The sequence below is a fragment of the Phyllopteryx taeniolatus genome, chromosome 23 (genome assembly GCF_024500385.1).
Source record: "Phyllopteryx taeniolatus isolate TA_2022b chromosome 23, UOR_Ptae_1.2, whole genome shotgun sequence".
Classification (NCBI taxonomy): Eukaryota; Metazoa; Chordata; class Actinopteri; order Syngnathiformes; family Syngnathidae; genus Phyllopteryx; species Phyllopteryx taeniolatus.
Window position 1 is genome coordinate 2,182,732 of NC_084524.1, and position 14,054 is coordinate 2,196,785.

The 14,054-nt window shown below is 43.5% G+C and overlaps 2 protein-coding genes across 3 annotated transcripts in view; both read right to left on the minus strand.

Moving 5' to 3' along the window:
* Nucleotides 1-12,644, minus strand: part of rbpjb (recombination signal binding protein for immunoglobulin kappa J region b) — a 39,498-nt gene extending 26,854 nt beyond the window's left edge. Inside the window, exons 1-2 of the mRNA XM_061762990.1 lie at nucleotides 12,500-12,644; nucleotides 12,295-12,383 (exon numbers count right to left, since the gene is read on the minus strand). Of these exons, the coding sequence (XP_061618974.1) occupies nucleotides 12,295-12,383; nucleotides 12,500-12,643 (233 nt within the window). The 5' untranslated portion in view covers nucleotide 12,644. The remainder of the gene's footprint in view (nucleotides 1-12,294; nucleotides 12,384-12,499) is intronic.
* On the minus strand, nucleotides 12,470-14,031 carry smim20 (small integral membrane protein 20). Of its 2 annotated transcripts, XM_061763043.1 has the most exons (4): nucleotides 13,832-14,030; nucleotides 13,503-13,559; nucleotides 12,896-12,964; nucleotides 12,470-12,637 (listed from the first exon to the last, which is right to left on the minus strand). In XM_061763043.1, exons 1-3 carry the CDS (start codon nucleotides 13,938-13,940, stop codon nucleotides 12,930-12,932), a joined length of 201 nt encoding a protein of 66 aa, XP_061619027.1. In that variant the 5' UTR covers nucleotides 13,941-14,030; the 3' UTR covers nucleotides 12,470-12,637; nucleotides 12,896-12,929. The 2 variants fall into 2 exon arrangements, with proteins under 2 accessions (XP_061619027.1, XP_061619028.1); XM_061763044.1 differs by lacking the exon at nucleotides 12,470-12,637 and having other exon boundaries at nucleotides 12,826-12,964; nucleotides 13,475-13,559; nucleotides 13,832-14,031.
* Between the last annotated feature and the right edge of the window lie 23 nt (nucleotides 14,032-14,054).

Consider the following 14,054-nt stretch of genomic DNA (forward strand, 5'->3'; position numbering starts at 1 on the left):
ACACCGGTGGAGAGTGAATGAGAGCATTTGTTAGGTGCCTGCAGCTATGTGCAGAGGGGCGGGGGCACCCAAAAAAAAGCCGTTAGAGTGGATTTTCTGACAATTGACCACAATTGACTGGCGACCATTCCAGGGTGTGACCCACCTCTTGGCCAAAGTTGCACATTTTGACCCAGGGAATCGGAACCCGCTACAAAGCTCATCCCGTTCTCTCGTTAGCGGCAAAACAATTGGTTCCGATAGCGAGGTTGCCAACTGAAGCAGTCGTGACTAAGCCGCAACCTCCAGTGGATAAATCCACTCCAGTTGACTACTTAAGATGGCGGCTCAGCGCGAGATTGCGATAGAACACTGGAAGTCTCTCTTCACAGCTGCAGTCTGTAAAATCTTGACACGCCACCACGATTTGCCTACAGAAAAGGCAAAAAAAATTAAATAAAAATGACTATTCTCTTAAAATTGCTACATTTTTTTGTCTTTAGAAACAACTTTCTCATACTTTTTTTGCAAAAAAGACTATTTTCGTAATGTTGATCCTTTTCTCTCATATACATTTTTCCTCCTATGTTACTTTGTTAAAATACTCTACATTATTCATGTAAGATTGTTATATTTCCACCCCCAAAAAAGCCCAAATTGGATTTTGGGGATTTTAAAAAAAGTAGCATTGCAAGCACTAATTCAGGTTTTTCTGAGAAAAAAAAATGAGCAATCTTACGCCTCACCTCCTGACATTTGGATTCTGGCCTGTTTTACTGCCGCTTCTCCTGCATGGAGAGGGTGCTAGGTGGCGATGAGTAAAGGGAGGCTGCTCTTTTATGATTAAGGGCTGTACAAATAAATCTCACTTGACTTGACTGAACAAACCACCAATCAATTCAAACCAGAGAAAGCAGACGAGACAGTAGACCGCGAGAGGGTGGCGAAACTTCCTGAAATGAGCGGTGTCAAAGAAGCGAGAAGTGGGTCGAGAGACACCGGGCCAAACGTCGCAGACTGTAACCACTGCTCATGAATCGTTACGGCAGAATGAAGGCACGAAGAAGGACGTGCCGGAGTAACGCACCTTGGTGGTGAGGACGTCCCGGACACTGCAAAGACAGACTGGGGGAGGAGACGAGACGTTTCCCCTTTCTCCCACCGGCGCGGTTCACAGCGAGTTCAAGCTGCAAAAGAGAACTGCACAGGCAGCGCATTGTGACATGGAAAGTAAGCCACGTGATTGACATCCCAGCAGCTACCTGCAGAAACTGCCGCTTTATGCCTGCGATAAAGCCTTTGCACTGCATCCGGAAAATATTCACAGCCAGCGCTTCACTTTGTCTTCCACATTTTGTTATAGCACAGCCATCTTCATAAATGGAGCCAAAATTGTACACAAAACACCCCATAATGACAACATTAAAACAGATTTTTGAGAAGTGATTAAAACCAAGGAACTAATCAAATCAACCGTCTACTGTGATCATCCTTAAGACGTTTTTATAGCTTCATTGCTGGAGTACATTAGGTTGATTGGACATGACTTGGAAAGGCACACAGCCGTGTCTAGCTAAGGTAAAACAGTTGGGTCCTTTTTTTGTTGTCGTTTGTTTTCTTCAGAAAGTTTAAAGGAAGTTTCCGGAAGAAGGATTGTGTGACACGCACGCACGCGCACACAGACACACACATATATATATATATATATATACATATATATATATATATATATATATATATACATATATATATATATATATATATATATATATATATATATATATATATATATATATATATATATATATATATATATATATATACACACACACACACACACACACACACACACACACACGCTCAGTGTTTGGCCAAGTGACTGCACCGCTGAGGCCGTGACCCTCCTTGCAAACCCCCCTCCCTCCATCACCCGGGCTGTCTGTCTGGGGGACAGAGGGGAGGGGACGGGGGTCTTGCAGGAAGAGGACTGCTGATTAGAATGGGGGAGGGGTCATGCCCCTGACCCTCTGTTGAGAGAGAGAGGGCGAGAGCGAGGCCTTGTATGATAAACATTGATTCAAAGAACCAATATCAAGATTACAGTGATGTATCACAAGTGTAGTACAAAGTGCTGCAACATGCTAATCTGATCTGCTTGACAAAAAAAAAAAAGACAATGCAAACATAGTAAAATAATATATGATACTATATGACAATACTCAGACATTCTTTTTCCTTTGTAGAAAAGGAAAAATATTACAGTGGTTTAGTGAGCCATTTGTGAAACTCTTCTTCATGTCTGCCTCTATGTCTGCATTATACTGGCCCCAGGTGGCCAAGGCGCACACACCAAAAGGAGCAGCACAATGGTCATTGAACTGAAACAAAAAGTGGCAATTTTTTTTAATTTATATTCGATTTAGTTATGTCATTACTGTATGTTTTTATATACTACAATATTATGGAGTACATGACAAAAAAAACACTTTTTTGGGGGTGGGGCTGGAACGGATTAATTGCATTTCCATCCATCCATGCATCCATCTTCTACCGCTTATCCATTCATTTTAATTGACAATGATAATGAGAGATGAACGCGATAAAAGGGAAATCCGAAATCAGACTGGATGGCTTGCCGTGAAATTTGTCCCAGTGGTGTGGGCTTCCCATGTGGTGCGTCCTAATTACGTCGTTGACCGAAGTGTCCGGGCGAATTTTGTGTCATTTTGAGCTAAATGAGCCCACAACTATGAGATCGATTAAGGATGAAATGCGGTCCAGGCATCCATGCATTGTAAACATGAAGAGAAAATTACTTCTTTTTTTTTTTCACCAAAAAACAAGTTAAAACAAAATTTATATTTTTATATATATATATATATATATATATATATATATATATATATATATATACACACACACACACACACACATATATACATACACACACACACACAAATTATAAATATTTATGCGATGCATTATTTCAAGAAAAATCCTGGCGGTCGCCAAAAAAGTGGCGTACAAATGGATTTCCAAGGAAGGCTTTTCTGTGCGGAAGGAGTGGCAGCAACTGTTCTTCCGCACATGAGCAAGTGGATAAAAGGACCGGTTAAGAAGTGGGGCGGCGGGCATTCAACGAGTGGGGGTTCCGGGGGGGCTTTAGAAATGCAGGTGCCTTAATTGTACCCCCGATAAAGCCTCGGCGAGTGGGCAAAGCTGTGAATGAGTGCGCGGGTAAAAGGAGCCATGAATGGACGTACGTGAATGAATGAATGAGTGACTGAATAAGGAGGACGTTGGACGCGCGCATGTGGGGGGGTTCGAGACCCCAACCGGACACAAAAAGAGACCCGGCGTGGCATGTGGAGGCTGGACCGGTTGCCGGCTGGATGGAGTACCACCAAGGTGCCCTTAAGCCACGACTGGTTGCTCCGAGGCACAGTCCAGTCACTCTGCGAACCAGTCGGGAACCACTTCAAAACACAAGTTCATAAAACCAAGTCAGAAACAATCAAGAACCAAGACAAGAACCTGTTGAGAACCGAGTTAAGGAACAAGTTAAAACCAATCAAGAACAAAGTGAAGCAGCAAGTTAAAAGTCAGTCAAGGACCGAGTAAAAGACCAGTCAGGAACCATTTCAAAAAAACAAGTCAAGATCCAAGTCAAAACCAATCAACAATTAAGAACCACGTCAGAACCAACTCAAAAGCCAGTCAAGAACCAAAGCAAGAGACAAGCTCTTGATTGGTTTTAAATTGGTTGTTAACTTGCTTAAGTCGATATTGACTATCGTATGATTTGGTTCTCAACTTGTTTTTGTTTTGTTTTTTTACTCATTTGACTGGTTTTGACTTGGTTCTTACCTTGGCTCTTGTCTGTTACTTTGTCTGTTACTTTGTTTTTAGTTGGTTTTTGAAGTGTTTAACTTGGTTTTGCAGCTATTTTAACTTGTTTCTTGATTGGCTTTTCTTTTTTTTTTTTTCTTTTTTAAAATTGGTTCCTGACTAGGTTTTGACTTGATTCTGAACAGGTTCGTGACAGTTTTTTGATCATGTTCTTAACTTGTTTTTAAGTGGTTCTTAACTGTTTTTTGATTAAGGTCTAAAGATTATCCCTGATTAACATTTTAACTTGAGCCTGACTTCGAACTTGACTGGTTTTGACTTGGTTCTTAACTTGGTTTTTGACTTGGTCAACAGGTCATTGACATAGTCCTTGACATGGTTTTTGACTGCTTCTTGACATGGTTCTTTAAGCAAATCAAGCATGTTAAGGAAATAGGTCAGCGCGGGACAAATAACGGATGTCTCTTCTTTGTCTAAGCAAAGGTGAGTAAGAGAGGGACTGCAGTGGATGGGGATCTTGATGAGGTTATTTTTTTGGGAGCAGGGATGAGGGGGGCGCAGACAATAAAGTGACACGGCACACGCGATTCATTCCGCCTCAGAAGAGAGACCCTGCCTCACCATCTGCTCAGGGTCAGGGGCGTTTGCCGGGGTCGGCGTCACATCACATAACCAACCACCACCCCTTCCTCCCCTAACACAAAACGCCAGTCTCCCCACCCTTCAAGCCTCGCATGGCAGACACCCGGTCAGGCCCGCGCGCATTTCCATAAAACAATCGGCAGCCAACCTGCTCCTGTGTCGAGGGGAGTGGAACGCCTCCCTACCAAAACAATGGGCTGTCAGATGAAAAGGACCCCAGTGAACTTGATATACATTACAAAAGAGCCACACCAGCGTATGGCTACCCGCGCTTGAATTTGAGCTTGGCGTTGTGTTGTTATTGTTGTTGTTTTTTTTATTTATTTGAACACACGAGGACTGCTGCTCAAGCAAAAACAAACAAAATATATTCAGGAAATATTACAAAAAAATTATGAAAATATTTGAAAAAAAATGTGTTTGAAGATATTTTTTTTATACATTTCAAAAAATTCAAGAGGAAATTATATTTGAAGTTTTTATTTTGTAAGAAAACATCTAAATGTGTAATTATCAGCATTAATAAGGACTAAGGCAAGCAAAAAACTAATATTTAAACCTCAAAATATTTGAAAGATATTTTAAAAAATGTCATATTTGTTAAAGCCTAAACGTCTGGCAAAGTTGTTCTTGAGGAAGCTTTTTTTCGCGTGCCAGAGTCGCCTGCCTTTGGGACCCTAATTCTCTGGGTGCTTACGTTTGGGGTTGGATTAGCGCTAAAACGAGACAAGATCAGACGGCTGGGAGAAGTATATCACTACGTGTGTGTTTTTCTTGTGCGTGACTGTCAAGCAGGCGTGCGAAGGAGTTCTCAAGTCTCCCCCTGTATGCCTACCCCCCCCCCCCCCCCCACCCCACCCCAAGCCAAATCCCTTAATCTGCTCTCGGACACGTCTGGAGGGCAAAACAAACAAATAGGATCCCCCTCATCCTCCCCCCAAATGGCCTCCACCCATCTCTGAACCGACATCACTTCAAGGAGGGAGAGGGTGGCGTTAACCCTCTCAAGGTTAAACGATAAAGGCGCTCAGGTCCTCGTTTATACCCGTGCACGTCGATATGTAAAAATAATGCACATCAGACACTACAGCAGACAGCTATTCGAAAGCTATTTACTTCCATAGGCACAGAAATCAGCTTTTGAATAGTTGCCCACTGTCGTGAGTGATGCGCAACTTCTGGGTTTGCTGTTAACTGTAGTGACTGATGCAAACTTTGACATCGGCTGTAGTGACTGATGCCCAATTCTGACGTTGAGACTCACGCATGTAGAATGAAAAAGCTTTTTAAATTGCTGTCCACTGTAGTGACTGATGCGTGACAGCGGGCCGCCCAACACCCGACCGCAGATCCAATGATGAAAGTCAAATATTGGCCGACATTGACGACACCCGCAGAATATCTATTTATACGCGGATATGTCTGCACTCTATCCGGCCTCACTCTCTCCTTCCCCTCGCAGTGGCCATTAAGAAACCTTAACTTAAATCACACCATCTTCTCTAGCTCTTTTGTTTCCGCTTGGCCGCGGGTGGACGTGCTGGCTGGGCCAAAAAAATGTGATGTCACCGCTGTTATTTTTAAGAGTGGGGGTGAGCTCATTGGAGGAAAACCACAAAAGTGAGCGAGCGTCGTCGACATCTCTGGTAGCACATCTGCGGAACAGAGCTGCGACCGCTCACCACTCGCTCCTTCCAGCAGTGACTACTGTAGCAGGGACCACATTTGTCAAGTCCAAATAATAGACGCCCTTTTATCCCATTAAGCGGGGAACACACACCGATAATCGGGACGAATTTGAGAATGTTTCCCCTCTTCCGATACAAGCCAGTAAAGGCTCTAAAAGATCATCCCGAATGATTATCCTGTGGTGTGGGGCGTGTTAAGAGTCATTTTGCCCTCCCCTGTCCAAAAGCAGTTGGGGATGACCATCATAAATGTTAAGCCAGGTACACACATACTGATATGGGCTGATTTTGAGACTCACTTTCTATTCGCGATCAGATTCAGTAAAGGCTTGATTGTCGGATGTCTCTACAATATTATCCTGCTTTGAAAACAATCCGGGCATTGTGCCAATCTGCATACTCCAGGCCATCCCGGAGCAGGACGACAGGAGACGGGAGGCGATAAATTGGAGACAGAGAGGCACAAAGTGAGACTGATTGATAGATGAAGAGGGAAGAAGCATGGGAGTAGCGTGTGCGGGGGGGGGGGGGGGGGGGGGGTCGCAAGGCCTCTGGGGGCCGGTGGAAAAGGGCTAAGACGAAGGAAGCGTGCACCAAAGTGACAAGGAGAGGCCGAATTCTTTTTGGCAGGTGTTGAGGCCACTGCAAAAGCGAGCATCATGACTGTGCCAGATCGGAATGAGGGCTGGGAAATGGTTTGGTTCAGGAAAAATAACTTCAAGAAATCAGAAGAAGAAAAAGCTGCAGCAACAGCAGACAATGCAGAAGAGGAAGCAGAAGCACAAAAATAAAATAAAAATTCATGGAGCAAAGAGGAAGAAGTGGAATAAGAAAAACAAAGCAGACAAGGAACCAGAAGCACAAAAAAGAAGGCGCCAAGAAGCAGAAAAAAGAAAATGAAGCTGATGAGGAAGAAGCAAATGACTGAGTTGAACATGAACCAGAAGAAGCACGAGAAAAATAAGCAGAAGCAGCAGGAAGAAAACAAAGAAGCAGCAGAAGCAGAACAATCAAATGAAGAAATGGAAGACAAAGCAGCACAGGAGGCAGAAGAAGAAATGGAAGCAGAAGATGCAGACGAAAGAGAAGAGCAGCATGATGGGGTCTTTCCTAGTACTACTAACTATCGATTTGTCTTGTTTTTTTTCCCAGTCACTGAAACTGAATACTTCATACTGTATTTGCCCAAACGTGCAACCAATTGCAAAGATTTCTCTCTTTTCACTGCTGTGGCCGCACAGTGCCACCAAAGAATGAAAGAAAGAAACGAGTGTCTATGTTGGTGCCAGCGAGGTATAGATATCAGGTTTCCTGAGACTTGTTTTGCTGACCTTGTCCTCCTGTAAGCGCCATCTACTTCCCCCTTTTACACACACGCATGCGCGAGTACTCCCTCTCCTCAAATTGCGAGGGAGAGAGACTTTCAGATAACCGAGCGAGCGCAGATCCCTCGGACTATTCCCAAACAGACGCTCTGGTTACACCATCACGTTCCAGAGCTCAATTCCTCAGCGTTGCTGCGAGTTGATTTAGGCAGATGCTTCTCCCCACCTCCCCGTCCCCAAAACGCGGCGCAACCGCCCCCACAGCGCCTCATCTCGGCCTGGAAATCTATCACTGCGTGTCATAGAAGTCCACGGCTGGATGATTTGGTGTGGAAGTTCCTACACTGACATTTTTCCAAATGAAAGCAGGGGGGGGGGGGGGGGGGGGGTAAAGTAGCAGCAGAAGAAGCAAACGGCAAAAGAGGACAACACAGTAGTAGTAATTGCAAACGTGGGGGAAAAAAAAGCAAAAGAAGCAACAGAAAAAGCAGACGAAACAGAAGAGGATTTTTTTCCAAAGAAGCAACAGCAGCAGCAGAAGAAGCATTCAAAGAAAAGCAGAAGAAAAAAGACAGAAGAAGATGCTTAAGAGGAAGAAGAAAAAAGAAGCAGAAGAACAAGAAACATAAGCTGCAGAAACAAAAGCTGAAGACACTGAAGAAACAGCACAAGCAAAAAAAAAAGCAGCAGAAGAAGACGGTCCTTAACATGGGCCTTTTTTTCAAATAATAATCGGGATAGAAAATTAGGAGCGAGCTGCACGCCAGCTAGTGGAAGCGAGTCAGACGCGCAGTAAAGTGCATCAGGACTCCACAAGCCACAAGTACACGTTTGGCTTTCCTTCTCAAGCCCGCAAGCCAAAACGACCATCTTTGCGATCGCTAGTCCACCGTCCCAATGATTCCGAAATAAAATGGCCGAAACTCATTTTGGGCCGGTTCCTCCCTGGAACACACGTGGTTTGTCCTCCGAATGGAACGAACGAGCCACTTTCGGTTACAGATCCGTGTCGGAAAATTCCGGCGAGAAATTGATCCAATAATGCTCCGTGAGGCGTCCGTGTCGGGTTTCTTTGGGAGTCATTTTACTCAAGTCACAAAAAAAAAAAATGAAGATGTCTGCTTTTGCATTTCAACTCTTCAATTTGTTTTATTGGCACACCAGTCCCTATATGTAGAACTTTTGGAAATATAAATAATTTATAGCAAATTACAAGTTGCAGCTCACAGACCACAGTTACAACAACTGCGCTAGCGGACCAAATGCATAACATTGGGAACGTGCGTGCCTCCATTTCAAATTCAAAGAAGAATGAAAAACAATTCAAGTGTCCTTTTGCTCCTGCAGTGGAACAGGCTCCAAGACTGGAAAGATGAGGTCTGTGCATAACAAAGATTTTCCTCTGCAGCGAAAAAAATAAAAAATAAAACATTTAAGAAAGATGGAGGAAATAAGAACTCCTTTCCAGCACTTTAAACTCAGGGGCTAATTGCTTAAACATTTCCTGCACGGCTCCAATGCAGCCGCAGGCCCGCGTGCGACAGGATCCTGGCAACCTCGACGCCGCGGTCGACAGTTTCCTGCTCACCTCATTTGGAGGTTGCTCAACCACAGCCAAACTTTTTAAGCTACGCACCCCTCTTCCCCTCGCAGATTTTGTTTTTTTTCAGCCCAAAACCAGATGAAAACACTGACAAACACGCGAGATGAATGAACATCGGACGACCTAAGTGAGCCGCTTCCAGCTGGACAATAGCATCCCGTGAAGAGTGACGCTAATTACAAGCTGAACTGTTGTGAAAACGCAGGACGTTCATGCAAAAATTACAAGATGGACGTCAGTCAGTGGTGTCGGGAGCCAAAAGCAGCCCATAAACAGGCAAACAAACAAAAAGCAGCACGTGTCCTCACAGTTCGAGTTTGTCAGAATGTTTTTTTTTTTTTTGCCTTCACTCGTTCAAAGTACATCCCCGCTGATGTGCACCGCTTCCATGAGCAACATGGCTGCAAACAGAGTGGACCATTTGGTCGCTATTTTTAGCCACTTTTCTGACCTCTCGAGCGAATAGATTTCCAAAAAGCGACTAGCGACGTTGATCACCTTTAGGGCTTGAAGGATTGAAGATTTCTCTGATGAAAGTCGAGTCGAAGTTGATTACTCGATGACGTCATTCATATTTTTTATCAGCCAGGCTAAAAATAAATTGAGCATTTGTTTCTATTTAACTTGCGCTTTTATTGTATTTTGGGAAAGACTTGCATTATGTTGCAAGTCACCGCACTACCAAGCTTATATTTGATCAAATATTTCCACACACAGTGCTAGCATCCATACGGCTGTCAGTGACGTAAAGATACAAGTTTTGCTTTCAGTGCAGTGAAGCTATGCAAGTGTCGCCATGTTGGTGCGCGTCGTATCGTACAACTTCTCTGATGAATGAAGTGCCGCTGCCCTCGTTCCTCACCGCAGCTGGTAGGAATCTTTAAAGACTCGTGGCGATCGGAATAGCCAAACTGCTACGCTGTTCACGAACCATCTCATTTACAAATGTTCATGTATCTGTCCTACACTATTTAGATTTCTGGCAACTTCAACTCCACCACATTTCATGACTAAAACGTTTAGCCAACATGCAGATCTTTAACTATTGAACACTACTGAAGTTAACTAAAGACACAGGTACCCCAATTTAGTTTTTCGGATTACGAGCCAACTCTCGGCAGACTTACTGTCTTGAGTTGCCAGCAACAATTTGAGCTACAAGCACCAGTGAACTTCACGACGGGCAGCAGTTTGCCAGACAATGAACAAATGCTTCAAAAAGGAGGCCAAGTGCTTGCCACTCCTGGTTGACGTATACTGTCGTGTTGCGTCACGGATGCACACGCTACAAAACTGGTTTTTGAACAGAAACGGAGCAGCAACACGTGTAGACAGACAGTACAACAACACTCACAGGCATATTGCTGGCCTATGGTGGAAACCTTGCATCTCTCATCAGGAAACAAACAAAAACAAAACCTACATGTTTGTTGATCCATTAATGAGAGCAAGCCATTTTCAACACTACATTGGTCAATAATTTGTCAAAATAACATACCCACGTGGGGACTGATCAATATCCATTTGTGAAAAAATATGAACTCGACCAAATCTGGCATCGGAGGTTTCGACCCGACGGCAGCGATATATTGTTTATCCTATCCGGAAAACAACAAATATTGCTAGCGGAGCAAATAGCGAGACGTCATCCGACACGAAGCGCTGCATAGCCTGGCGAGGCCATGAAGGCAACACAGAGCGTGCGGCTGTACACTGCGCATAGGTGACGCGTCGCCTCAAGAATGCGCTTCCCTTCCTTTGGCCGCTCGCTTCAATTTCCCCCTCGGCTCGCGGGAGCCGTCGCTTGAGGAATCTGGAAAACACCAGCGGGGGAATGAGAGGAATTTTCAGGCCAGGCTCTGGAGTTTTCTCTCATTTCGGAGCTCGGCCCAACAATAACACGCTCGCATAAACAATGGGGCTGTTTGTCGATCGAGGAGGAGAGCGAGCGGCCCTTCTCCTTCGCCTGGCGACGGGCCAGAGAGTCCCAAAGTACAGGCTACATGGAAAGATGGAAGTGCACGAAGGAACATAAACACATGCTTGAGCTCTTTCTTCATCTCTCTCGGATCCATCTTTCCTCCGAGGGATGCTGCTCAATGTCAGGAAACCACAAAAGCAGAAAGGGGGGGAGGGAAGGGGCACTTTTGGAATTTCTCTGCTTTTAGTCACACTAGGAATACCAAGGAACATCTTTTGAGCCTACATGATGTCTTCAGGTCCCTTTTTTTTTTTTAGATATACCTCACATAACTCAACTGCTCATTTTTCTCAAAAATAATCACAAAAACAGATAATGCAATAACTTCATTATTTATAGTAATTGCTCACCACACCAGAGTGGAGCCCACCACCCCAACAGAAAATCGCCAAGCAGCAGAAGAGCTCCCCCACGTGGACAAAATAGGACAAGCGTCCATGCCTCATCACCAGTTAAACCACTTGATCAGCGAGGTTCAATGTGTTACTAGTACCACAAGTGGCACGCGGGCGCTCTCTAGTGGTATGAAGAGAAAACATCACTACCAAACTAAACTAGAAAAAATATAATTAAATGGATGAATAATATAAGATGATTATTGGACACTTGCTCACTAGAGTGGAGCCCCCAATAACAAAAAAAATGTCAAGCAGCAGCAACTGTTGCCCTATTGAGGCTTTGTAATGACATTTTAATCTAAGAAAAAAAAAATAATCTGAAAAACATTGTACAGAGATTTTAAAATGTATTATATATCATTATTATTATTGCTAGCTAACAAAATAATTTGACATAAGCTATGTTTTTCAATATTTTCTTTATTTTTTAGAAATATAATTTTAAGAATGACAAAGATTAAAGTGGTTACTTATTTTCTTTTTTAATTTAAAAAGCAGTTTTAAATATATAATTCGATTATTTTATAGCAACTAATAACAAAAAAGACACTTTTTTCAAAAATTACATTAAAGAAAAGGTGGCAAATACTTTTTTTGTACCCTGAAAAACACATCTTGGATTGCATTTTCCTTCGTGGAGGCAGCACTTCAAAAAATAAAAAATAAAATGAAATATAAAATAAATAAATTGTCAATGAGTGTGCGGATCTGTGTATCTGGCGCACGCAGCCGACATATCATCAAACACAAATACACCAGCCCACCATGTCACTAATAAGAAGCTAACGCTAATGCGTGCGTACAACAAAATAGATGCAGCTCTGCTTACCTTTTGGCTTTGACGTGACAAGTTTTCCCGACACGCAGTGAGGTCTGGCCGTGGCTTGAAAGTGGCCTCTGGATCTTCGCCCAGCCTAGCTTCCAAGTCATGGCCGCAGAAACTCATTGTGGGGGCGGCATTATGTAAATTTGTCCCACAGATTTTCAGAAATAGGCAGATAACAAAAGATTTACTTGGTTGTTTAATTTCATACCTGATGGATGGACACGCACTCCAGAGACCAAACTATTTGTATACAAACAATAAATAGTTGTGTTTCAGACAGTGGAGTGGCTTGACAGTGGCTCTTAATCTTCACCCGGCCAAGCTTCCAAGTCATGTCGGAGAATCTCTGCATGGAGGCTTACATTCAGACCTCTGGACAATTTAGAGTCTTCAATGAACCTAACATTCGGAACGCGGGAGGAACCCGGCGAAAACACACACAAACAAGTGCAAACTCCACACGGGAGTCGAACCCTGAACCTAATTTCTGTGAGGCAGAAGTGCTAACCACTCTTACACCAGCCCCATTAAAAAGTTACTTTAGCATAGCATGTCCCCTTGAACGCAACAAATTAATACAATGTCAAATCCTTGGCTCACTCACACGCCAAGCACTCTCCAGCTCAGTCCATCGGGAATCACTTCTTGAATGGATCAGACCAGATCTTCACACCTTCGGGGGGGGCGGACAAAAAAAAAAACGATAAGCTCTAAAATAACATGATTGTGTTAATTATTTTAACATGGTTTCAAGTTACACAGTTTTCACGTTTCTGTTATTCATTGCTTGAACAACCTGGTGCATGCAATTTCTATCACCCCCCCTCCCTTTGACAGACTGGTCTAACCCAGGGGACAATTGTACATTTTACTGCTTCAATTAATTAAGTTGTACTTGTACCATGAATACTGATATTCACAGTAACTTTGTTATAGCTAATACAATCAATATAGGACACACTGCTTCCTTGCCCCTGTTACAATCCTTCTGTCCTATCATTCTCTCTCAGCCTCCCGAGTTTCATTTAGACAAAGGTATTGCCCTGCTGCCATCTTGTTGGATCTACAGGGAATTACAATCTTTTTAGGCCTCTATCACTCACAGGTTTTTTTTTTTATCATACTAGTCTCAGGGCTCGTTTCCTAACATTGTAAATTAGTTAAAAAAAGAATTGATTAATACCACAAATGGTGTCACCCTGGGAGCTTACCAACGGGCTGTACGTCAGCCTGCTCGATTCCTGCCCGGTTCATCTTCTGGAATTCTCCTGAAGGGGGGGGGGGGGGGGTACACAGTTAATTCACGCACGTTTGGACCAATTCACGTGTTAATCATGCCCACCTGTCAAGAGAACTAGCCTGTAGCTAAAAGTAACCCACAATATTGAGAAAAGGCATGAGGAAAGAACAGTCCTGGCCGAAACTCATTAACAATGACCAACTTTTAGCCATTAGAATGCCTCGAAGAGTGTTAGCTGAACGTGGCAGGGATGTTTAAAGCTAAGGCACGACACAAATTTGCTAATTGTCAGCCACTTACTGTATTCGTTTTTGTGGGCGAGCGGGTAGAAGAAAATGGGGTAAAACGCAGCGGCAACTGCCGTTACAAACCCTCCAAATATGAAAGCTATTTTCCTGTTTTTGGACATCACTCTTTACCGTTTGGCGTTTGGAAGAATTTCACCTCCAAATGTGTTTGAGTAAATGGTTCCGGGTTCAAAGGTAAGCGAATGCAAATTGGCTGTGTATTTTCCCCCTTCGGT